The following is a 26,392-nucleotide window of genomic DNA, read 5'->3' as shown; positions in this document are numbered from 1 at the left end:
CTGTGCTGTGGCCAAGAAGGAGCTGGTACCTAAGAGGCAGGGCGGAGGCTGTGCTTGCCACAATAAGCTGCAGCAAGGCATGGAGGCAAGCCGTATTTTGATCCTCTAACTTTGATCAGTAATGGCCCTTTAAGGCTGAGCAAGGCATGCGGCATAGGCACTGCCCAGTCCAAACCCGGCAGCCACGTGAACTGTACCTGGGTGGGCAGTGCCAGGCTGGCACGGCAAAAGCATCCCGATGGCAGAGGACTTGCTGGCTTCCACCCACTCTGCTCCCCTTTTCCTCTGGACAAATGAGAAGCAGCTGTCTCCAAGCACAAGATTTTGGGGGTATATGTCAGAGTTAAAGGTTCCTGACAGTAAAATGTCTGTCTCACCCTGATTTCTGCCTGGGGTGCTGCAATGTCGAGTAAAATAACCTTCCAAGCTGGCTCTGGTGCAGAGGTATTTTGGTTTATGTTATTGCTGGGAGCTTTCTCTCTGATGAGCTCTTTCTGCTTCTCTGTGTTTCTGAACTCTGGCTCTTTTCACTCTTTTTCCCTTGGGCTGGGATGCGTGCTGTCTAATGCATCACGAAATAATGTGCAATGAGGAAACTCTCATCTGTTCATCAGGGAAAGAATTATTGACTGAGTGCTGAGCAGTCAAGTTATTGATTGAAACCGTAGCCCAGCCTCTCTGTCTGCTGCTTGGAGTGGCTGGTTATGTCCTTCTGGTTCATTGCATTTCATCGGATTCCCTGAGCTGCTGCACAGAGGGTGAGAGTCAGAACCAAATCCAGTTCTGTATCCCCTTCTCCATCCATGGAGCAGGCAGATTCAGATGCTCTGGACATCAGCACCTAAGTGCAACTGTATGGTGTGCTCTGGAAGAGACCCTTTGGGAGGCAGTCAGCCAAATGGTCTAGGAGGTAAGCCACAGTTCCGGAGGGATGCTCAGGTGAAATACAAAGCCTAAGGGTGCTGGGGTAAGTTAGAGCCTGACTGCTTGGCTCTTCAAGTGCAGCTAGCCAGGCAGAGACTAGGCGTGAAATTTTGGGCATAGCTTCCCTGCTGTTCTAAGCCTGCCTTACACACAACACCCCACTGTGCTGCCTTCTTTATCTGCCCAGCTCCTGTGCTATGTGCATTTCAGGGTGGGAGTAGGGACCAGCTGCCTCCTCTGGATAATTAACCTATCACCATTTCATAAAAGAGGAAGAGACAGCTCATACATTTTGCCCCAAAACTGCTTGAATTTGTGCATTAGCAGTTGTGAAAGCTCTTTGAGTCCTTTGGGTGTGAAATGGCTAGGCTGAACTGGCTGCATGTGGGACTGTGGGTGTGCATGTATGGTCTGTTTGTGGACCAGCATCAGTACTGCTGTGCTGCATGACAGTGATGGCACACTTGGAACATCAAATGTAGACTCTTCCCCTGGGGGGAAGGTGGCTCTGAATTCTCTCCCATCTGGTGCTAGGGAGTTGTAAGTGGCTGTGTGCTGTGTATTGGCAGCCAGGAAGTTTGGAGCTGGAAAGCATTTGCTATAACCTTTTACCAAGGAGGGAGGCATATCTCTAATACTGAAATGATGGGTCAGTTTGAGGTTTAAAGTTGGTGGAATTTCTTTATGTGAATTGCTGAATCTCACAGGAGAGTTTTCCGCTGGTTGTCAAATGATGAGATATGACTGTTTATGGATGAGTATGCGCACAGAAACATGTTACAGCTCTTTGTCACTGCTCACTAGGGGTACGTGATCCAATGGATTAAGCCTTCCAGCATTCCTGGATGGCAGATTAATGTCACTGCTGATAGATCTCATTGGTAAATGATTCAGTTAAGACAGGCAGCCGAGAAACTTGCATTTTCATCCTGTCACTGCCAGAGATCTGTTCTGTGACCTAGGATTGGATGTTGTGATCCACTAAAGAAGGATAGTAGTACTTACCTGCCTTTAGTAGTATGATATCTGCAGATGGAAAAGTCTGCCAGAAAAGTCAAGTAATGTTTCCCCCCACACCACTGGGGAAAGGCACAAATGAGACATTAAGGCAGCACCAGGAAGCCTGAGCTATCTCTGGAGCTGAAAGGCAGTTGTGTAGCCTTTGTAGCATAGTGTGTCTCAAAGCTTTGCAGAAGAATAACTTAACCTGCACATGAGCAATGTCTGTCAGCTACCTCTGGCACTTACCTTTTGTGAGTACGTTTTTGCTGCAGTCTGCAGTGTAGACACAACACATCAAATCCATTTCTAAACCCAGCTTTCCCAGTTTTGCTCTGTGTAGTAACCACAGTGCTCTCTGGTCTAAACCTGTGAAGATGGCACGGCCAAAAATAGTTAAATTTTGCTTGGGAAGCAGTCTTGTGTTTGTAGCCATCTTTGACCTGCCTGCAGGATTTATTTTGTACTACACACCCATCCACCCCTCCTGAAAACAGTGGCCTTTTTTCACCCAGGGAAGAATTTGTGCTGATGCTCCCTACTCAGCTCCCGAACACTGATGTTTAAATAAATTATGTCTGGAAACTAATGTGACTGTGTTATGGAAAAGAAGTGTATAGATTAACAGAGGGGAAGGTAATTTGCCATGGAGGAGACATTCTTGAAAGGCTTTCTTCTTCGTAATCAAAATTTCTTGCAGGCGAATGGCCCATCTCTGTTCTCCCTGACATTATTTCTTTAATGCTGTTCTATTCCTAGAAGTTGCTTCCATCTTCAGCAAGTGGTAAACATTTTAGTGACAGCAGGTGGGAAGAGCTGGGGAGGTGACTGTGGAGCAGGGATGATGTGGAAGGTTAGCCGCAAGCATGGCAGCTGAGGGTCCTGGGAGACCAGAGACAGGTCAGTGGGAGATGAACACAGGGAATCAGTAGGGTTTGGAAGGAAGGGGTTTCTGAAGTAAAAAGACTGGAATAGGAGGAATAAGATTTTCTTTATCACAGGAGAGATTTGCTTTAAAGTAAAAAATCTTGCATGTTGTTTTAAGTCAGTCATTATGGGGCGATAAGGAACAATTCATCCATTCCCACCATGTGCCCCTCATGCCCAGCAGGACACAGCTGTCAAGTGTATCTTTTTATAAAAAAGAGATTTCCCACTCCAGTTAAATTAAGAGGAAAAAATTGACTAATGCTAGATACAGTTGAGGATTTGATCTCAGAGCAATGTAGATTTTGTCCTGAAATCTTGGATTACTACTTTTTATCTATTTTTAATTTACAGGTAGTACCTTTGCTGTGAAGTAGTTTTACACTGGACAATAGTACTACTCCCTGTCCTGAGGAAAGTCTTTCCAAGTTACAGGAGATAAACCAGCATGTAATGGGAGGATTGATCACATCAGGTAATCAGCCATGCAGATGGGCGTGCGTGGCTCTTAAGAGATGTGTGATACTTAGTGGCTTGATCCCATCCATTTGGCTGTAGCAACAGTGCTGCTGAGAAGAAAAGCAAGTATTTAAGGGAAGGATGGAGGCTGACTGGGTAATGGATCAAGGAGAAAAGTTCAGGCATGTTGTCCATTGCTTTGGTGATTGAAATCCCAGGTTTGGGGATTTCGCAGCGGTAGTGGTTATGCAAGGAGCAGGGAGGGATAGCAGAGCCTTGTTTTAGTCAGGGCTGACATCTGATGGCACCCATGAGGGCAGCAAGATTTGACATGAGGCAGTGGTCTGGAACACTTTCAGTCCTTTCCCTTGCCCACACAATGCAGCCTATGCATTTGTGAGCTGGCTCAGGTACTGACAGGGAGTGGGCTGGGTGCTTCTGGTACTGGACCAATGTGGCTGTGCTTATCTTCCAGGGCTGACGTCTGAGCATGCTGCCTTTCAGCGCTTTATTTTGGAATGCCATTAGCAGCATCCTAGCTCTTATCTCTCCAAGAGAAGTTGTTCTATTACTAATGTGAATTCTCTTTCCTTGTGAAGTAATATCCTTCCAAGAGAGATGCAACCACCTTCTGAATTTACTGGTGCTTTTGACCAGTTTAAGCTTGGGTCACTGCTGGAGTGGCTTTGGAAAGTCATATTCTCTGCCCTTGACTTATGGTCCTTCTCTTCCCACAAAACTGCACCCCATTCTTCCTTCCAATTAACAACAAGCAGTTTAGTATCTTCCCTACTACAAAAGTTGTACTGGTAATGGCATCACCCTGGCATGGAGTCTGGAACGAAATACAGAAAGTACATATCGGCCCTGGACGTGGCATGAATGGGGTGCTGTAGCCTTGCAGGTAGGAAGTGACACATCTTTCTCTACTGCAAATAATCCCAGCCCCATATAGAAACATCAGGCTCTAAACTGTCTGTCACCATTCAGCTGTGAGACTTTGGGGCTAAGGGGGACAGTTCCAGGAGGGCATCTGCTCAGTGGTCAACCAGAGTCAGAGAAGCAAAGTAGAACATGAGGAACTGAAGGGAATAGAGAACAAAACACAGAATATGCTTATATCTCTGAGTAAATCCATCAGAGATGCCAGGTTGCTGCTGGAAGGAGGGAAATATAGCACAGTTAAGAGAATTTTTATCTTCTCTTAGACTAGTCCTGGCTGAGGTACTGCAAAGTATTCACGTAACCTTGCTTTCCAGCAGAGTAGCCACCAACTGTCACTGGATGTGGTCACAGGACAGATGGAAAGGATAATTGTTTAGGACTGTTTTCTAAAATGAACTAGAAAGCACGCAGCTGTGTGTGTGCAGTGCAGGGGCAGCAGGAGCTGATGAGGCAGTGGGGCTGAGTCAAGCAGACCATATGCTTCCCTCCTGTCCTTGTAAACTTCCCACTTGGCTGTTTGCTGCCAGGAAGCATCCACCTCCTCCCACTCCCTACCTGGCTGGGCGCCAGGGCAGGAGGCAAGCAGGAAAGCCTGGACCTGTCAGGAGAGGAAGAGTGAGGGACAGGTACTGCAGTTTCTGACCTGACATGCTGACAAAGATCATTTGCCCATCGTTTTCTTGAGCTGTCCCCAGGGAGTGGGAACTGGGCTGACCTAGTAACTGCTGCCTGTGTTCCTGGACTGGTGCCCAGAAAACCACCGTTGGAAGGAAGGACCAGTGAGACTGCTGCAGTTTTATAATGTAAATATGTAACGTGGGCCATTGCCACTTCAAAAACTTTTACAAAGATTAGCTAATTAATCTCAGCCCTCTGTGACACAAATAAAGCACTTCATCCCCAGAGATCAGGTATCTCTACTTGCCCAGTATAGAGCTGTCATGTCTAATCCTGGCACCTCTCTGGCTTTACATCCGAGTCACTCAGATTGCTTCTGTTCCTCTGCTATTCCAGTTTAATTACACTTGTGGTTTCAGTGGTTTCTTACTGCAGAATCTAGTGACAGGGGATGGCTGACCTAAAGGAGTTGACCATGTGTAAATGGCTCTTGTATTACTTGTGCTGCATGTGGTAGAACCATGCACATTCCAGCTCTTCTCACCTTTGCTGCTGCTGTCCAGGCTTTTTGAATGCTGCTGTTTTTAAATGTCTTCTTTTTTTGTTTCTTTTTTGTTTGTTATTTTTTTTTTATTAAAAAAACTTCCCCTGTCTCTCCAGCACTCCCTTGTCTTCTGCTGGCGCATTTGTGCCTGATTCAGCTATGTGGTCAGTGTCTCCAGACCCCTGGTCCTAACTGGGTGCCTCTCCCCATTCTCCCTTGGCCATCTTTTCCTTTTCTGCTCTTGCCTGGCTGATGCTTCAGTCTTCAACTTGCTTTTGAGTCTTGTAACCTTTTCTCCTCTACTCCTTCACTTCACCCCTCTTTCCATGGTGCTGCATCAGTTATCCTTGTATTGTTGTATGGAGACTTTGTCCTGAAAGTCAAAGTTAAAGTTGTTATCTCGATTGCTTAGGTGTTACCTTTCAGATAAGGAGAGATGAGGGAATATGATCTGAGCATAAATACATTGTGTCTATCAACTACCCAGATTTTGAATGGTTTTCCTTCTTTATTTGCTGTGGGGTTTTGTTGTTGTTATATTTTTTAACTCTTATCTTGTACATTTTAATTCTAAATCCCCACAGATTCTTTCCACATCTGTGAGCTCATGGATCTAAAAGTTCATTAATCTGCCAGAGGCACGTAAATCTGAGATCTGTGCTATGCTTTGTTCTTGTTTTTGTTCTGGTTTTGTTTTCCACTGGAGCATAATCTATAATATAGGGATTATAATTAAAATTATTTATTTAATTTTAATTACTGTATTTATTTAATAATTAAAATAACTAAATTAAGTCTTTGCTCCTACTTAGGTACAACTTGCTGGACAGGCTGCACTGTGAATGAGCACCTCTTTGGTCCCCAGCCAACTAAATGAGCTCAGTGCAGAAGACTGGTTTTTGCACTGAGTCATGCTGTTCTGCTTAGAGATTTTGCCAGGCTGCGGTCAGGAACAAGAGGTGAGGTTAGGCAGTCAACCATGGTGTTCCCAGAGTATCAAATGAGAAGACAGTGTCCTACTGAGGAAGCAAGCTGGCTGCTTCTCCCCACCTCTGATGTCAATATGAACAGGTATAAATGAGTAGGCAAGGAAAAGGAAAAGAGAAAATTTGGGGCATAATAATTGATGCTGGTGTTTGTATGTTCTGAAGATTTCTGGATGTAAATATACACATGTTCGATGACTGTGACTTTTAAACATTTTGGAACAGGTGCACAGTAGGTCCAGAACTCAAGCTTGCTGCACGCATTCAGAAGTTTATCTTTGTTCTGTGGGTTTTTTCAGTCCCTCTGTGAGCCCATCGCTTGTCTTTCCACAGCATGTAGCAATTTCATCTATGTTGCCAGAGCCACAGCAGAACATCAAGAGATAGGAGCTAGTGGAAGTGCTAAAGTTCTTCTTCCAAGTATAACAGTGATAATTATTATTAATAATAATAAATTATAATAATATATTATAATTCTCTGCCAGCTTCAGGTTCTTTGTTTAGCTTTAGGAACTAAACTGGTACCAAATTGCTGTGTTCATCTGTACTTGGCTCCATCTGATGAGCCCTCTGCTTCAGCAGAGGACCAGGGTGGCGACAGGCATGTGGAGTTATTAGAATTGCTCTTGTGGATCAGACCTCTCATCCCACAGTCCACCCCTAACACTGGCTTCAGAGGAAGGTGCAGGAATCCCTGGGCTGCACAACTGGAAAGCGCCGTCTGGAGAAGTCTCTTGGATCCCTCTCAGTGGAGGCTTTCTGTCCAGAAGCAGGCAGCTTTCCTGGGGATGTTCTCAGTATTTACAGAAATACTGTGAATGGCCGTTCCAGATTCCTCATGCAGTCTTGTCCTCGGGACTATATGAAGGTGATTTACACAGCAGTGTTTTGTGCATTGTAAAAAGGCGTTCTTTATTAATTTTGAGCTTATTGCCTTTCACTCTCCTTCCAAATCCCTCTCTTCTCATATTAGAAAATATGTAAAAACAGTGCAACTTATTTTCTTTGTCACTTACTCTGTTGAAACCTTCCTATTAAACTAGTCCCCATCTTTACAGCTGTTCTTCAGCATTTTTGAGTGCTGCAGAGATTTAGACTGAATTTAAGCTAAGTCAGAGATCTCTCCCCTGTACAACTGCCTGCAGGGTAAATGCAATCTTAATTTTTGAAGGAAAGAGGGACTCTCCCAGGGGCATTTTGAATATCCAAATAAGCTAAAAACAGGACTCCTTTTATCACAATTTTGAGGACATGCTCCAGTAAGTTAGAGGCTTGGTTTACAGAAGATGTGATACTTTGTGGATACTGTATGGTGTTCATCAGAGCATACCTAAGGCTAACTGAGCAGAACAAGGCACACTTTAATGTGATGCATATGAGAAGAAAAAAATTCAATTTCCTTTATATTTACAAAGGTCAATGAGAGGAGACTTTGCCAGGAGCTCTGCTTAAAGGTATCTCTAAAATTTATTTCTGCTCCTGAGTGCTCTTGTGGCCAGTCTTTTGCCTTGAGACTTGCCTGGTGATGCTAGTCTGTGACTCCCTGCCGTATGACTCACTGTTGTGGTGGGAACACTTCCCTTCTGGTTTATGCCAAGATGGCAGGAAAGAGGGTGGCAGGGAGTAAATTGCAAAAATAATATTTTAGTTTCTCTTAGCCCATGTGACACCCTTAAAAAAAAATAATTAAAAAAAGGAGCAGCTCACTTCCGATAGATTGAATCCAATGCGTGAGCCTGTATGGGTCAAGATGCCAAAAGGCTTTGGCTGTGCTCCTGTCTTTAACTCAGACTGCTGTCCCATTCCCCTGTGAATAAATGATGCTACAGTTTGTCTTCAACTCTGGTGTGTGCACAGAGCACTTGAACTCAGCCCTTGATGTTGAGCACTAGCACTTAGCTATGAACAGGAGTGAGGCACCTCACCTTAGGCTTGGATGGGAGTAGTAAACTCTTCTGCTCAGAGAGCAGCTTTAGTTAGGTGGAGATTGTATGGTGCTGTGAACCACGACCTCTGTTCTAGCAGAATTTATTTCCTTTCTCTATCTTAAAGGTTCTTCATCATTAAGGAAATCTTCCTGCTCTACTATGCTAAGAGCGAGAAGAAGAGCTTTGAAAGCAATAAATACTTCAACATCCACCCCAAGGTGAGCAATGTCTGCACAGGAGGAGGGGATTGTTGTCTTTCTAGCCCCCTCCCCCCAGCCATGGGCTCAGCAAGTGAAGAAGAGGTGAGCTACAAACTTCTCACAGATCCAGGGAAGCTTCATAAAAAGCAAGAATCATGTCAATACCTCTTCAGGCTCCATACTGATTCAGCAGGTACTTGACTTTAGTATTTGCTTATAGGATAATAGAGGTATCCCCTGGTTTTCTCGATCTCCTAATCAACTAATCTTGTGGGCTTGAGAATACTGTTGGCAAAGCCAGTGGTGGAGCTAACATCTTTGGTTGCTGCTTGTTCCTAACCTGTACTTGCACTTGTAAGTGGTTGCAGCCAGCCCCTGCTAAGCCTGATGCTCTCAGCCCTGAGAAGCAGCCTCTGTAACTCTGCTGCCTGGAGCTCTCATGGTGGGATTCTGTGCTCTGAGTCTGCTTTTAGGCTCTGTAGTCACTGGAGACTGATGGAGCACATGTGCTTCCAAAGGTGCTGATTTCACCCAGCCTGGTTAGGGACAGCAGGCCACCCATCTGTCCCTACACAGCACTTGTGGGGTGTTGACCTACTGGTGGTGACTGTAATGGATGCACCACCTCTCTCATGCTACCACCTTCTGACTCTGCAACATCTGCCCCTGTTGGGAGGTCCCCCTTCTGCTTGATAAAAGAGTTCCCACTTCCATTCTAGCTAGCAGACTTCCCTCCAAGCTGAATGCAGGAGACTCGTCTTTACCTGCTTTCAGATACCACTTGGAGGTCTCCTGGTGGTGGTGGGACTCCTTCTGCTTTTCAGGGACTGTGTGTATTGCCCCTCCTGGGATAGCCAAGGCAGGGCAGGGGCCCACAAGTGACCAAGGGTGAAGGTTCAGCTCCTGGTTAGTTAGTTAATAGTTATACTTGATTTTCCTGACTGACTGGAGTGCGCTGGTTCATCCCCAGGGTGTCATACCCCTGGGAGGTTGCATTGTGGAGCCCAAAGAAGAGCTCAATATGCCTTATGCCATAAAGATCTCTCATGAAGACTTCCATGTAAGTAGACTTTTTTTCTCCTCAAAAAATCCCAAGCACCACAAAACATTTTTATTGCTTATGAGCAGAGCTAGATTGGCAGTCTCTCCTGCCCCACCAGTGTGTGCCTACGCTTTCTGGGCAGACTATCCTGAGAAAGAGGGTGGGTTAGTATCCTAAGTCCCCTCAAGGCTTTGCTGTTGCTTCTCCTTTGACAACCAACAAAGAAACTTGCTCTTTCTGACAGCACATCTTATGATGATACTAACAGATCAGTATACAGATATTCAGGAGCTCTAAAGCTCATGTCGCTCTATCATTTTATTCCTACCATGACTGCTTGCTGCGTACATCTCTTTCCAAGCAAGAATGTGTGGTAGGCCTGGGTCATAACTGCTGCCATGTGATGTCTCCTGGGGAGGTGGAAGCCTGTGGTGGGCTCTCCTCCTGCCACAGGTGTGCTAGGTGTGTCCAGTTCATGCACAGAGGTCCGTAAGGCACCAGCCTCTGTAATCTGGGTGTTTTTTCCCGCTCCCCTCCCTTCTGTTCTAGCAGCTGAATCAGAGTTTGAGCAGGCTCAGTGGCTGGAGATGCTACATGAGTCTGGAAGAGTGTAAGCTTCTTTCTATTTCTTACTCTCTTTGAACTGCTCTGTAGATATGTAAAGGATAAAGAGGAAAAAGCCTGACTAGAAGGACTATGGGGAGGCACAGAAACTCCCCAAAACTAGTGAGACCTTTACTTTCCTGCTAGAGCAGGCTTTCTAAATCTCAGCAGATGTAGGAAGATGCAATGTTTAAGAAGGAATTTGACTTTCCTAAGCCACGTAGAAACTTCCAGAGTAGAACAGAGCCTACTATTCATCTGAACTTGAAGCAACAAGCACTTTGCTCTGCCCTTCCTGCCTGCATTAGAATGTGTATGTGATCTCTTGCGACTGTAGGGACAAAAGCTGCTCTTTCAGTGAAGTTTAACTTTTAATACCAGCGTGTGCACTTCCTACTTGTCCCAAGAGCCTTCCTGATGCTGTGCTTTCCAGAATTTTAAGTAATGTGGCTTTTTAGGGTGAAAACTCACTTGGTAAGAAGTACAAAATAAAAAAAGCACTTGCTCACACCTCAGCTGAATTTATAGCCTGTATCTCCCCACTGCTGCAGTTACGCACCAGCACTGGTTCCAGCAGATAAAAGCTTAAATGTTGCACAGTGCATCTTCTAAGTTATACAGCAGTAGATGTAGTAACCTTTGAGTAACAGAGGGAAACATCTTGTTAAGCTGGGGAAGGGAGTGAGCACCGAAAAAGTGAATCTAATAAACAGATACCTTAAAGGCTACAGCCATTTTGGAACCCTCCAAGTAATCATATTGAAACTCTGTCATAGTGTCCATCCCCCCTTCCCCCCCACCTTGAGCTGTTTGCTGTTGGTTTCTCTGGAATCAGATTCATCCTGTATCAGAGAATGTTAGTGGAAAAATATATTCACACCCACATGTGTTCACTCAAGATGAAGATGTCTACCTGTGGGCAAAACATCACCTTTTAAATTAGTGTTCTTATTTCCTCTGCACTTTAGAAGTATCCTAGGTGCTTATTAGCTGAAAAGAAACCCATCTGTCTGCAAAGTGCACAAAGCAGTGCTTGGGCTGCTGGAGCTGTGAGCTGCTTGGTCCCTGGGGTGATGTGTTTTTAATATATTTGCCTGGCTTTTGTAAGAGATGAAGTACAGGTTGCCTTGAAATTTTTTATGAGAGGTTGCCAACTTAGTGGTTTCTGAAAAGCTACTATTTCAAACAGATCACAAAGAGGTTTGGTACTAGAAGGCTTACACGTATTTAATATTAATAAGCTCCCTTAGGATTTAACAAAGATGGCAGAATTTCTAGGCAGCAGTTGTTTCTGTATGTGCATCTATATAAATAGATTGGGATGAATTTTACATATGCATACGTACATATTGTGTGTGTAGATATTTTTTTTTCTAATGGAACATTAATTGCAGTGAGCATCAAACTCCATTTTTAGTTCTGTTTTTTTGATTTGTCTGTCCTTGTCCTTGGTATTTAATGTCTGTGTTAAAGCCCACCCTGTCCATCAACTCAATCAGTAATGAGCATCTGCTCCACAGGCCTTTTCTGCAGCTTAGTTTTATAATGTGTTCAAAAGACCGTGAGATCCTCTGGACAGTGGTCCTATGGTAACATGAGGTACTCTTTGAATATGCCTGCTTCCTTTAATTCTGCCTACCTGCCAGCATCTTGTCTAGCTTTCATCTCTGGTTCTGTATTGTTTTTACAGGGAGAGGCACTTAGCTCACAGTGTAAGGCCAGACACTAAATTCTAATGGTTTGCAAGTTCAGCACAGGTGGGATTGATTGGTTCCAGAATGGATGGATGATGGATACCAGAAAGGCTGAATATAGAGGGCTATTGGGAGGAGTCGATAAACAGTTAATGTTTGCAGGGAAGAGTAGCTATAGCAGCAAAATATTGGAAAGGATGCAGAAGACAATGTCACCAGCAGATGGGAAGTTAGTTGAGTTAAAAGCTAAAATCTGGTTCTGAAGTCTGTCAGTATCCATTTAATGGGTTCCAGGTACATCCTGTTGCAGTTGGAGGCTGTGCATGTGCTGGTTTGATCTGGAGAGCCCTTAAGGCTAAGCTTGGTGTAGAAATCTCTGAAACACTGGAAAAAACATTTGAATGACTGTGTGGTGTTGATGTACAGCTCCTGTATTTAAAAAAAATAATTACTGAATTCCAGGGAAATTTCTCCAATTCATTTGTGGAGAAAAATTTACAGAATCACTGTTCCAATTGATGAGAGTCTGTCTGAATTTGTTGGCAGATTGCTAGGCTGAGTCCCCTGCCTCGATCTGTGGAACACTTAGCTCTCTTACATTGTCTGCTTTGTGTCTGCTCTCCCTAGGACCTGGAAGAATGCCCAGCTGGGAGAAGCCATGACTGAGAGACTGGAAGCCTAAGGACTGCAGCTGGCCAGGGAGAAACAGGAGTATTTAGGTAGGAAACTCTTACTTCCAAAAGCCATAAACCCTAAAATCGCCCTTTTGCTTTTTTGGAATTGTCACTATGGTCAAGCCAAGCAGCTACAGGTTTTTACTGGTGACTTTTACTGGATGAAGCTTTTGAGTAGGGAGCAGCTGAAATTCACATTTTAGAGAGAGTCAAAATGTGAAAACGTTAAGGTAGGATCTGGACATTTGTGTGAAGTGTGAAAGGAAGATTGTGCCTTGGCCAACATCCTGCAGTCCTGCATCTCTGCATGGCTGGACTGTACAAATGTTTGCTGCCCCTCCAGGTAGTTTGGATGTGCCTATTTCTACTACTCACCAGGCAAACAGCCAGTACTCTTGTCTCCCTGAATCACACAGGACTGGTATTTCTGAAGCTGATCACAGCTTTTCATGCAGGAGTTTTCTTCCTCTAGTTGGTTTTATTTATTTTTTGGTCTTACTCAGTCTGCATTTGCCTACACTGTTCATGCTGAAAATGGAAGCATTTACATGGGCTTGTTTGAGGTGTCTAATGGCAATGGCTAATTTATCATTGCTCTCTCTGGGGGCAATGGAGAGAGAGCAGCTGCTCCAGATGAACATAAAAGGTTGGAAGAGACTTCTGGAGATTATCTAGTCCAATCCCCTACTCGGAAAACAGCCTCTGGATGGCAGTACCCTCCTGACTGGCTCAGGAGGTCCAGCCGTCTCTCCTACATTGTGTATAGCAAGAGCGAAGGGAGAGCAGCCTCTTTAAACCAGATGTCTCCTAAGTTGGAGCATTCTCCAAGATAGACATAACAGCCCTTCTGGCCTGGGAGCTGCTGGTCACATGTCCAGGCCCAGGGATTTGCCTGGACAGTCGTCTACTCTAAACAAGCTAGCGGCACCTTTGTGTGCTTTCAGGTTGGTGATGCCTTGAGCAGGGGCTCCTGGTTTCTACTCCTAATCATCAAGCCACTGGAGGAATTTTGAGCCTTTTGCATTTCTGCATCCATGCTGATCGGGGTGATCTCACTATATGGTTTCACATGTAACAGTGATCATAATTCAAGAATCAAGGCATTTTGTTCTAGCCATCTAAGTGCCATTTACACATGTGAGCTGATGGATGGGCTCATAGTGAGGCGGGGGGGAGGAGTGGTTCCACACCTGCCAAACAGATAATAGGTAGTGCTGAGAGGAGGACCTGAAGAGACAGGAGGAAAGTTAGAAACAGGAAAGTTTTTGTCAAAACATTATTCTGCAGCCACCAGAGCAGACTAAAGAGGGCTAAAAGACAAGGAATAGAGAAAAACACATTCTATGGCAAACAGGAGGTATTTGGAATATAAAATATACATTCCACTGGGTTCTTTAGCCCATGACAAGAACATTCAGAACTGGTCAATTGTCACAGTTGGTTACTTTCTTTTGACAGCAATTGTCCATTTATTTCTACATAACTGCTGAGCCTTCTACCTCATTAGCCTTATCTTCAATGATCTGTGTCCATCCTGTAGGTAAGTTTTGAAGTCAGGCACTGCTCCTGGCAGCAGCCAAGGCTCTTTGGAGGAGGCAAACACTGCTTTGGGAAACTGCCTGAATCTCCCAGAGTTATTCTTCTACCTGCTCTGCTCCTGTCTGCCCCGCCCCCACTGGGATTTGGGTTTCTCACTCAGGGTGGGAATTTGCAGAAGCATATCACACCATGGGGTTGGCCGCACTGGGAGGGGCAGAAGAGGGAAGGTGGGAGAGTGTCTGTGTAATTACAGTGCAGCTGCGCTGGGTCCTGACAAGGAGGGAGAGGGTGAGAGTGGGAAGGGAAGGCCAGCAGAACTTTAGTAATGTAACAGGGCACCTGTGGTGAGCAGGAGGTAGGAGAGATCTGGGTTCCTTCTAGCAGTAGGAATCCACCCAGCAGGAGTAACCTCTTCAGGTGCCCAGTACAAAGGAAACTGGTAGCACCCTCTTCACCTGATATGGGGAAGACTTAATCATGAAGTGCTACAGTGAATCTGCCCCAGCTTACATCGCAGCCAGGTGGCAGAGCTGAGAGCTAACCCCTAGGCTTAACTATGAGGACTGTGTTTCTGTGTAGTTTCCTGTAAGCATGAATAAGCGCTGCCTAAGGCAGAGGCTCTGTTTAAGGTTAGAGCGTAGCACAACATAGGTACCTCTGGTCACAGTGTAAGGACCAGAGCAGAGTCTCTGGTGGGCTTGTGTCCTTCTCCGTAGAGAGAAGCAACTGGTGGTGAGGGGAGCTATTCTTAACAGCAGTAAGGTTTGTGGCTAAGTTTGGGGATTGATGTCTGGGCTTGGCTGGGACATCCTAAGGTGGCAATAGGGAGCTGGCAGCAATGCCCAAGGAGCTGAAGGAGAGGGTGATGCGCTGGGCGAGTAGGGATGGGGCAATGAACTGCAGGAGGAGAACTGACTGCTGCTACACAGTGTGCAACCCTGGGCACCCACTTAACCTATCTGTGCCTTTGCTTCCTTATGTGTGAAGCAGAGATAACGGTATTTTCCTGACTCAGCTAGAGGATGGCAAAGATCAGTTTGTCGATGGTTTTTAAGAACATTGAGAGGAAACCTTAGGAGGAGTACAAAGCAATACGGTTGCTTAGTTTCATTAAAGTTTTTTGGTAGGCAGGAAATTACAGAACATCCCATTAGTGTCGCCTCAGCCTTTAGATCCTCCCAGACAGGTACATACAGAGCAAGAGGGAACGCTGCATTTTCAAGCTGCAAGCACTCAGTGTTTCATACTCATAAATATCCCCAGGGCATAAATTTCTTTTCTCTGTGTTTGGCCTTTGTGTGTTTGCAGATAACTTATGGAAGAAACAGAAGAGCTGTGTCTGCAGAGGGAGCAAAAAGAAGTGAGTGTTCATCACAAGCAAATTCCCTTCATCTTCTATATGGCAGGTCTGGGAGGTTGGGAGTTGCTGGTTTGAGAGCACACCAGGTTTCAGGGAAGGAGGCTGTGCAGCCCAAAGAGTCTCCAGCCAACCTCTGGGCTCTGTTTATGGAGAGAGGAATATGAGCCATGCCATGGGGTGAGTCTGGAGGTGTTTCTCTGCTCCCCTTCCCAGGTACTTTCCATTCAGCGTGCTTGTGATTATGTCTCCAGAAGGGCCAAGGAGGAAGATCAGATTAAATTAATATTCACTGTGTTGAATTAAACACTTGTTATTTGGTAGATTCAAGAGGACTCTGACAATCAACTTGTCTGTCTCCCCAGTTAGAAAGCAAATAGACCTGACATTGTTCTAGTGTAGAGATACTATTGTGAGAAACAAGGAGCAGCAAGAAGCAATGTGGCTTATTCTTTGGACACACCGGAGACGGGGAAAATAGTAAACATTGCACTAGGGAAAACCCAAGAGAGCACTCCCTTAGATGTGACTAATATACCTTAATTTATCATAGTTTATTATTGTTTTCCAAACTATTCCTAACTTATAATTACTTACCATAGTAAAAGTAGCTCATTCTTATATTTACATCAAATCTATATCAGTTTTTATAGCACCATCATAAAGTTATTCCAAGATTTCTTTGCAAATGGGTTGTCCTATTATATGGTAGGAAATCCTGCATGGATGTGGACTACCACATTGCAATCTTGCAAACTGCTGCATGCTCTTTTTTCCAGTTAATTGAAAATTACTGTTGTCCTTCGTTAGCAAAAGATGGCAATGTTGACCTAGTCTTCTTAGGCCTGTGTTTTTCCTGTGCACGTTTCTGCACAGCTAAAGTCCAAAGGTAGTTTAGACACTTATTTAAGGCTCAGCTACTTCTGCCTTTGCAGGGAGACATCCCTTTCTGGTGACACAGCCTGCTGCTCAACCCGCAGCTGTAGGGAAGGAAATGCCCCGTCTAAAGACTCTGGAACAAATCTTGGCCTTTACAGAGCCATGCACAGTATCTCCATTGCCCACAAAGAGCGGATGGGACCATGTTTGTTTGAAGGAGTCTGTTACTGAGCTGTGACAATTTGACCTGCTGTGAGCCTGAAGGCTTCAGAGCAATATGTTGGGAAAGCAGCTTGAACCATGTACCTGCACCGTAGAGCAAGAGTCTTATTATGAATTTATCTGGTGTCAGTGCTGTTCTGTGAGCTGCCTGGGCATGCAGCAGGAGTTCTGCCTAGCACCTAAGGCTGCAAGGGGACCTGAGCAGGAGTGGGACCCTTGCTGTACTTCGTCCCTCTCTCCCTCCATCTGCAGTAAGTCTCAGTATAACTGCTTCCTCTAGACTAGGGGAAGAGACTGTTTCACTGCTTGAGGATAGCTTGTTGTATTCAGTGCTTGTTAAGCATGGCTTTATTAGTCCAAAGACAGTGGCAGGCTGATAAACTGTGCAAAGCTGTAACTGTGCAGTTCATGTTTTCCTGTCCAGTGGGGATGGGAGGCAAGGCTGAGTCAGTAGAAACATCACACTTCAGGCCCAGCAGTGCTGGGGCTGTCACATTCCTGTTGGGCTTTCTGTACATACACATGTGCCTGGAAATGGTATATGCACGTGGAATCCAGCTTCCCCAGGGAGCTTTGGGCCTCCTGTATATGTGCAGCAGAGCTGATCTACGCAGGGAGCATCTCTGGGATTTCCAGGTGCCTGGTAACATGGCTGGGACTTCCGGATGTCTGGAAATCCTCAACCAACCTTCAATCCCTTCTAATTGCCCTGGTCAAGAGTGTGGTGGAATTGGACACTCAGTGGCTCTACGTAGCTCAGGTTAAAAGTCCTAGGCATTGTTAACAGGAAAGATTTTCCAAACAGTAAGTGTGTCAGCAGAGTACATTCTTGTCTTCTCTTTTGGTACAGGAACTCGAGTGTCTGAACCAGGTCCTGGAAGCAGAGAAGCACCAGTTTAAAGAGGTGGTATGGGACCTGCGGCTGGAGCAGGAACAGATCAGACGGTAAGGTGGCAAACTGCTCAGGGCAGGAAAAGGACACAAACTCCCACAATAGGCAGAAGTGCTGCTGCAGTGGTGAATCAACAGTTCATAAAATCCACCTATTTTGCTTATGTAGGAGAGAGATAAATGCTATATGGACCAAACCAGGAATGGTTGCGATGTTTACCTGCATTTGCTATCACTTGTGTGATGAATAGTCTACAGCTTAGTTTCATTTTGCTTTCCAGGCCCCAGCAACTTAATTTTCAAAGGGGTGGGACATGAGCAAGCCCCAGATTAGTTGGGGTAGCATGCTGTCATAGATTAGGGGGCAGCTCAGCCCCACACGGTCGCTCGCTCACTCCCCCACCAGTAGATGGGGGAGAGAATCAGAAGGGTAACGCTCGTGGGTTGGGATAAGAACAGTTCAGTAATTTAAAAAAAAAATGCAATGGAAAAGAAAACAACAAGAGGTGTGAAACCCAAGGGGGGAGGGGAATGAACCTCTGAAACAAACCGCACGCGCCGCAGCCGCTCGCTGCACGCCAACCCGACGCCGTGCTGCTCCCGAGCCACAACTGCCACCCCTTAATATACTGGTCATGGAGTCACGTGGTATGGAATGAACATCCCATTGGCCAGTCAGGGTCAGCTGCCCTGGCTGTGGCCCCGCCCCTCCCAGCCCCCTACCACACGGCAGAGCACGGGAAGCTGGAAGGGCAGCCGCCCCCCCACAGTGAGGAGAATTAACCCCTTCTCAGCCAAAACCTTCACAGTCGCCTCCCCTTATTCCATACCATTTACACCATGCCCAGGTCCCATACGATCCAATACAACCATACCAACCACCACCCCTCCCCTTCCCATAACATAACACACAGACATCATTCACTCAGTTCATGGACATTCCCTGTAAAATGTCCATTAAAATGTCCATGAAAATGTCCATTGATTTCACCCAGTCCATGACTCTGGGCTCCATCTGCCGTATCAGGCTTTCAGGGTGGGAGAGATGGTGTGTGGCGTTGGGTCGCTGCATACCGAGTCAGTCATTGTTCCATCACTGCTGCACTTCGCTTGCTTCATCAAAGTTTATCTTCCATGGATTGGGAGGCTCGTACTCTGGTATCGTTGATACAACACAGAGGTGACACACAATATTATATAGCAGTTTGCATCGTGCCATTCAGTTCATTGGCTGTTTTCACCCAAAATCAAATCCCCTTGAGGCACACATCAGATTTCTCCATCATACTGCATCACCTACCAATTGCACCCATGAGCAAAAGCAATCCCACGAATGGGTTTGCCTTTGCCCAAGGCAGGAAGGACCCAGACTGTGTTGCCCAGCGTACTTTTTGCGTGCACTACAGGGACTCCAGCCCCTTCCACAGTATGTAGGATTTCTGACTGGGCAGGGCCAGCTCGCCTGGCAGATCCCCTCGTGTTGACTAACCATGTGGCTTTTGCTAAATGTGTATCCCAGTGCCTGAATGTCCCACCCCCCCATTGCTCTCAGCGTAGTTTTTAACAGTCCATCGTACCGCTCCATTTTCCCAGAGGCTGGTGTGTGACAGGGGGTGTGATACACCCACTCAATGCCGCGCTCTTTGGCCCAGGTGTCTATGAGGCTATTTCGGAAATGAGTCCCGTTGCCTGACTCAATTCTCTCTGGGGTGCCATGTCGCCACAGGACTTGTTTTTCGAGACCCAGGAGAGCGTTCCGGGCAGTGGCGTGGGGGACAGGAGATGTTTCCAGCCAGCCAGTCGTTGTTTCTACCATTGTGAGCACATGGCGCTTGCCTTGGCGGGTCTGTGGGAGTGTGATATAGTCAATTTGCCAGGCCTCCCCGTATTTATATTTCAGCCATCGTCCCCCATACCACAGAGGCTTTACCCGCTTCGCTTGCTTGATTGCAGCGCATGTGTCACATTCGTGGATAACCTGTGCAATAGTGTCCATGGTCAAGTCCACCCCTCGATCACGAGCCCACCTGTATGTTGCATCTCTCCCTTGATGGCCTGAGGTGTCATGGGCCCACCGAGCTAGAAATAGTTCACCCTTTTGCTGCCAGTCCAGATCCACCTCAGCCACTTCAATCTTGGCAGCCTGATCCACCTGCTGGTTGTTTCGATGCCCTTCAGTGGCCCGACTCTTGGGGACGTGGGCATCCACATGCCGTACCTTTGCTGCCCGGGTAGAGAACCTGGTTGTAATATCTTGCCCCAGTGCGGCAGCCCAGATGGATTTGCCTCTGCGCTGCCAGTTGCTTTGCTTCCATTGCTGCAGCCAGCCCCACAAGGCATTTGCCACCATCCAGGAGTCAGTAGAGAGATAGAGCACTGGCCACTTTTCCCATTCAGCGATGTCTAAGGCCAGCTGGATGGCCTTTACCTCTGCAAACTGGCTCGATTCACCTTCTCCTTCAGCAGTTTCTGCTACTTGTGGTGTAGGACTCCATACAGCAGCCTTCCATCTCCGGTGCTTTCCCAAAAGGTGACAGGACCCATCAGTGAACACGGCATACTGCTTTTCACCTTCTGATAGTTTGTTATAGAGTGGGGCTTCTTCAGCACGTGTCACCTCCTCCTCTGGTGATATTCCAAAGTCTTTGCCTTCTGGCCAGTCCATAATCACTTCCAAGATTCCTGGGCGACTGGGGTTTCCTACTCGAGCCCGCTGGGTGATCAGTGCAACCCATTTACTCCACGTAGCATCAGTTGCATGGTGTGTAGAGGGGACGTTTCCTTTGAACATCCAGCCCAGCACTGGCAGTCAGGGTGCCAGGAGCAGCTGTGCCTCAGTACCAACCACTTCTGAAGCAGCTCGAACCCCTTCATATGCTGCCAATGTCTCTTTTTCAGCTGGAGTATAGCGGGCTTCGGACCCTCTGTATCCCTGACTCCAAAACCCTAGGGGTCAACCTCGGGTCTCCCCTGGTGCTTTCTGCCAGAGGCTCCAGGTAGGGCCGTTCTCCCCAGCTGCCATGTAGAGCACATTTTTTACATCTTGTCCTGCCCGGACTGGCCCAAGAGCTACTGCGTGAACTATTTCTCGTTTAATCTGTTCAAAGGCTTGTTGTTGCTCAGGGCCCCATTTGAAATCATTCTTTTTCCGGGTGACTTGGTAGAGAGGGCTTACAATCAGACTGTAATTTGGAATATGCATTCTCCAAAAACCCACAACGCCCAAGAAAGCTTGTGTTTCCTTTTTGCTAGTTGGTGGAGACATGGCTGCTATTTTGTTGATCACATCCATTGGAATCTGATGATGTCCATCTTGCCATTTGATTCCCAAGAACTGGATCTCTTGTGTGGGTCCCTTCACCTTACTTTGTTTTATGGCAAAACCAGCTTTCAGAAGGATTATTTGGACTATTTGCTCTCCTTTCTCAAAAACTTCTTCCGCTGTGCTGCCCCACACAATGATGTCATCAATGTATTGAAGGTGTTCTATAGCTTCTCCCTGTTCCAGTGCAGTCTGAGTCAGTCCACGGCAAATGGTAGGACTGTGTTTCCACCCCTGGGGCAGTCGATTCCAGGTGTATTGGACGCCCCTCCAAGTGAAAGCAAACTGTGGTCTGCACTCTGCTGCCAGAGGGATTGAGAAGAATGCATTAGCAATATCAGTTGTGGCATACCACTTGGCCGCCTTTGACTCCAGTTCGTATTGAAGTTCTAGCATGTCTGGCTCAGCAGCACTCAACGGTGGAGTGACTTCATTCAGGCCACGATAGTCTACTGTTAGTCTCCACTCTCCATTAGACTTCCGGACTGGCCATATGGGACTGTTAAAGGGTGAGTGGGTCTTACTGATGACTCCTTGGCTCCTCAGTTGGTGAATGAGCTCATGGATGGAGATCAGAGAGTCTCAGTTGGTGTGATATTGCTGCCAGTGCACTGTTGTGGTGGCGATCAGCAACTGTTGTTCTTTGACCCTCAGCAACCCCACCACAGAAGGGTCCTTTGAGAGACCGGGCAAGGTAGACAGCTGTTTAATTTCCTCTGTCTCCAAGGCAGCTACACCAAAAGCCCCACCTGTACCCTTTTGGGTCAGACTAAGCTGAAGGGCTGTGAGAAAGCAGTATAGAGCTGATTTTCCCCTTTACACTGTCCTAATACCATCTCTGCCTATTTTCCAGTTACAAGGTCTATATTATGTGATGCTGGCAGAAAAAAAGGACAGCCAGGGAGCATAGCTGTAATTCAGGCAGTTAAAACATCGGCCTGTGGCTCGTGAATGCAGCAGCTTTGATCTATCACCATCAAAAGCCACAATACCAGACTTCACAGAAGTATTGTACTCAGGAGGTAGCCACATCAGGTCTTCCTTTATTTATGTATTGCTGTCAATACGCACAGTAAAAGTTATGCTGACACTAGAGTGAATTCCTGTGTGTTCTTGATACACTGTCACTGAAATAGTGTTAAATTGCCTCTGCAGGTGTTGAGATGAATCTTTGTGACATGTTCATTTACTGCATGTGCATCTTCTCTGCTTCACTGAGCTGTGTTATGTGCTTAACATCACCTCTAAAAAGGACTGACTATATGTAAAATGCTTTTGCACTTGCTACCCACTTCCTCTTTTAAAATGTGTATGAAGTTAAAGCCAGGATGTATCAAATCTAAAGAAATCTCCCACTTGCTTACCTGAAGTCAGCAAGCAGCTCTGTGTAACCAGCAAGGCATGTCCTAAGCAACCTGTGGTGAGTTGCTTGCCATCAGTTGTTCCTTGCTGCAGATCCAAGTCCTGCAGAGGAATCTACTACCCTGAAAACTCCCTGGCAGAGTCAGCATGGAGCTGGATCTCTGCACCATAGCATCTTGTCTGTCTCAATATTCTGAAAGGACACAGAATTATTTATTTCAATGTTATCTCTGTATTTTTAATGCAACACGGTAACAGGAAGACGGTGCAGGGAGTGACCCACCTCTGTTCAAATAACCTTCACTAGTAACCCTGGGTCAGCTTGCTTTCTCCTACTGGGAAAACTGGGAATCAGATGAGCACTCCTTCCACTGAGGAGCGTTCCATGAATGTCTCCCTCATGTCCAAGGACAGGAGAAGATAGATTTAGTATGGTTTGCACCTCTAAGAGTCTCTTCGGAAGTTGCAGAACAGTTAGACTGGGTCTGAAAAGCCTGTGGGCATTCTTCTACCACCTCCACCTTCTGGCTATCATCTGGAAACTTCTCTTCCCTCTGAAGACTTTCATTGTTGTTCCCTTCAGAGACATATTGAAATATGGTTTCATTTGCAGATACTGCCAAACATAAAGCCTCCTGATTCTCCTCTGGGTCATCTGGCCTGCTTTTCACAGTGTAAATGGTTGCTCCCACTAAGGTCAGTTTAAGGGTTAATTTCATCCTCTACATATGATGCATGAAGCCTCCAGGCTGGTTTATGCCCTGGTATGAAAGAGTGGTTCCTGCTGAAGGACCAGGCTTTGGTGGATCCCTTGGTTCTTGCTGCCCCAAGCCTTTGCTCTTGCACAGAAGTAAATGGCAGAGAGAGGAAGGGAGCGCCAGCCCCACTGCCTCCAATATGTGCTGCTTCTAAAGCAAGGAAAGGGGGCAAGAAATGGAAACTTCCCTTGAGGTCAGAAGTCAGTAATGAAGGATAAATGGTTGCTGGTGTGTGTTATGCATTACTGTGCACAGCATGTGAGTGACACAGGCTGGTACCCATTTTCAGCTACAGAGTATGACTTTTTTTTCCTCTCCCCCCAAGAGGGTAGGCAGGCTTTCCATTTAGGACATTGGTACAGATCTTTGGAGACAAGATGATAGTTTCCCACAGAACTAGTCTGTTTTGAATGCTTTTCATGCAGTCATTTTCTGTGGTTAGTGGAATGACAGAGAATGGCTCATGTTGTACACAGCCACCTCTGGAGATCATCTTGTCCAACCCCTCTGCTTGAGCAGGGACACTTAGGGAAGGGGGTACAGGAACACATCCAGACAGGTTTTAAAGGTCTTCAGGGAAGGAGACTCCACAACCTCCCTGGGCAGCCTGTTCCACTGCTCTGTCACCCTCACAGGAAAGATGTTTTTTCTCATATTGAAAAGCTAGTGCCGGTACTTACTAGGAAATTGGCAGCCCTTTCACAGACACAGCAACACTGGGGCTCTACACCTGCCTAGCCTCCGATAAATCCAAATATTCTTTCACTCTCTACCTCTCCTTTTCAACGTAGACAGGCTCCAAAACTCGGAATGTTCAAGTACTGCTCCCACACCAAAGGTGCCAAAACTGAAAGATATTGCTGTCCTCGCAAGACTTTAGCAGGCCTTTCACAGACACACCCACACTGGGGCTCTGCGCCTGCCTAGACTCTGATAAACCCAAACATTCACTCCCTCTTTGCATCTCATATTTGTCTCAGAAAGCCAATATTCAGAATGTTTGAGTATTTTTCCCACACCAAAAGGTGCCATAACTGAAAGATATTGCTGGTCCTCACCAGTCATTGGCTGCTCTTGCAGACACACCAACACTGGGGCTCTGCACCTGCCTAGCCTCCCAAAAATCCAAATGTTCTCTGCCTCTCTGACTGTCCTTGTCACCGCAGATGGGCTAGACAGTTCAACATGTCCAAAGATTGCTCCCACACCAAAGGTGCCACCACTAAAAGCTATTGCTGGTCTTCAGCAGCCCTTGGCAGCCCTTTCACAGACCCACCAATGATGAGGTGCTTTTGCCTTGCCTGCTTTCACTTGGCCTTGATCCTACCTGTTGCCTGCCTTTGCCCTGCCTTGACTTTGCTCTCTGTTGTGGTTTAGCCCCTGTCAGCAACCAGTTACCACACAGCTGCTCTCAATCCCCCCACCCCTGTCCAATGGAGGAGGCAATCAGATGGGCAAAATTAAGAAAACAGAGGTTGAGGTAAGAACAGTTCATAATTAAAATATAACAGTAATAACACTATTAATAACACAATAAAAAAGATAATGAGAGAAAGAAAGAGATGAACCCTCAGGAGGAGAAAAAACAAGAATCCAGACAAACGATGCAGCCACTCACTGCCCATCAACTGAACTGTGTGTTTAAGGGACTAGAAACTTGTCTCAACATTGTCAACAGAATGGCTTGACTACCAAGGCTTCACCACGACAGCAACTGAGGAAGTTCTACATATCTTGTTGTCTCAGAGCACATAGGCGCAGTCCTCAGCACATGCGCCTGGCCCCATGGTCAGCTTACAACATATGGGAGGGGGGTGTGGGCCCCCTGGAACCCTCTGGAACCGTTGAGCGCCCTCTAGTGACGATACTGCGCATGCACCCCACTGCCGAGTGGGAGGTGTGGCCATGCAAACCAGCTCATTGACTATGCAATGAGACAACGCTATAAATGGCGGAACCAGCGGAGACGCGTTGGAACGCTCCCCCACCAGCCTGAAGATACGTCGGACTGACAGGACGCCGCAGATCTGTGGTGGTAGCTATTGTAACTCTGTCTCTTTTTCCTTTTTTTTTTCTCCTTTCTTTCCTTTTCTCTTGTGTACTTGTTGGCAGCCAAATAAAGTGACTTGGCACTTGGCTCCATTTTGAGTCTTAATTCTGTTCCCAAGAATACAACAAACCTGGTCACGATAACACATCCAATTGAACATCACTCAGAAGTTAAGCCCAGCCGCCCCTAGCCACCCAGAATTATCTGAGGTTGGTTAGAAAGCAAGGGGGCTCAACTTCTGCCAAATTGTGCAACCCAACAGTGGATCATGACATCAGGCACATCCTTATATAGTTGCTTCATCTCCAGTGACTCAGGAACCTTAACTTTTGATCCCAGACCCACCTCAAGACAAGTATGGAGAGGTACACAGATATTATAAGCCACTTTCAAAAAGCAAGAGCCCAGCATGCAAAACAGACTAACAAATCCCTTCAGCTGGCTCACCTGGCAACATGGAGACCCCAGAAGAACTAAACCAAAATGACCAACCATACTTTCCATAACAATCCACAACACTGCCTGCTCCCTTTTGCTTGGTGGCATGACGCAGTGACTCAGAGATCTGAGACACCTTAGGACAACAGTAACCGGTGTTAAACACACAATAGGTAAATGAGAAGAGAACATAAGTTGTAAAATGTGTTCATCTGATTCGTGTCAATATGGAACAATGCTAGAGTCACACGGTGAAGTGTGACCTTCTAGCATTTGACCGTTCTGTTTGTGCTTGTGTAACCGAGGGCCGTTCAGTTGACTTGTTAACTGTCTTAATGGTTGGAATGTTGATTGGCGATTTGGGTTGATGGTGAAGACAAAAGAAGACCCAAAATTGATCAGATAACTGGGAGACTGGCGCCTGGGAATTTTGACAAGATGATGAATAATGCTTAGGCCAGTCAAGAGGGCGTTAGCAATGAATGCTGCATTGACAAGAAGCCTCCTAAAAAGATACAGTTCAGTAGAACTTCAAGGACTAACAATGGAAACACCCCGTTACAAAGGGGAGTGACCAAAAAGACTTGCCCCCCACACCCATGAAGAGCATGCAGGCTAATCTACGTGGCAAGCGTGGCTAATTTAACTACGGCTGACCAACGGCAAGTGGGATGCTTATCACTGACCAATGAGTGTAAACTTAGGCGTGTTTTTACTAATTGTTATTAAGTAACTGAATATAAACCCTGTAATTTTGTATGACGGCATGCATGTTAGGCGGAAGGATCCCCCGTGCATCCAGCGCTGCTTGCTTGTCTCTATTCAATAAATTGTAAACTTCGATTGAAATTCCGTTGAAGGCTAAATTAATTATAACATAAGTGCTATCATAGATACTGGAGCAATACTCATTAGACATGTAAAGAAAAAAAGCAAAAAGGGAATTAGAGAAAACACTTGGGCACCTAGGATGGAGATAAGAGACAAATCCCGAGGGGAGATTGTTTAAAATATAATAAAACCAATCTGAG

The 26,392-nt window shown here is 46.1% G+C and overlaps 1 protein-coding gene across 1 annotated transcript; it reads left to right on the top strand.

Annotated features, from left to right (window-relative positions):
- Window positions 1–743: 743 nt before the first annotated feature.
- PLEKHD1 (pleckstrin homology and coiled-coil domain containing D1) lies at window positions 744–24,612 on the top strand (the record flags this gene model as incomplete). Its single annotated transcript, XM_064460030.1, is given in 8 exon segments — window positions 744–910; window positions 8,455–8,548; window positions 9,501–9,600; window positions 10,116–10,182; window positions 12,497–12,591; window positions 15,393–15,442; window positions 17,391–17,485; window positions 22,729–24,612. Coding segments are annotated over 8 exon segments (684 nt in total), but the record flags the coding sequence as incomplete, so codon positions are not given.
- Between the last annotated feature and the right edge of the window lie 1,780 nt (window positions 24,613–26,392).

This window comes from Phalacrocorax carbo, chromosome 9, assembly GCF_963921805.1.
Source record: "Phalacrocorax carbo chromosome 9, bPhaCar2.1, whole genome shotgun sequence".
Classification (NCBI taxonomy): domain Eukaryota; kingdom Metazoa; phylum Chordata; class Aves; order Suliformes; family Phalacrocoracidae; genus Phalacrocorax; species Phalacrocorax carbo.
Note: the sequence above shows the minus strand (reverse complement) of the source record. Positions and strands in the feature narration are given on the sequence as shown.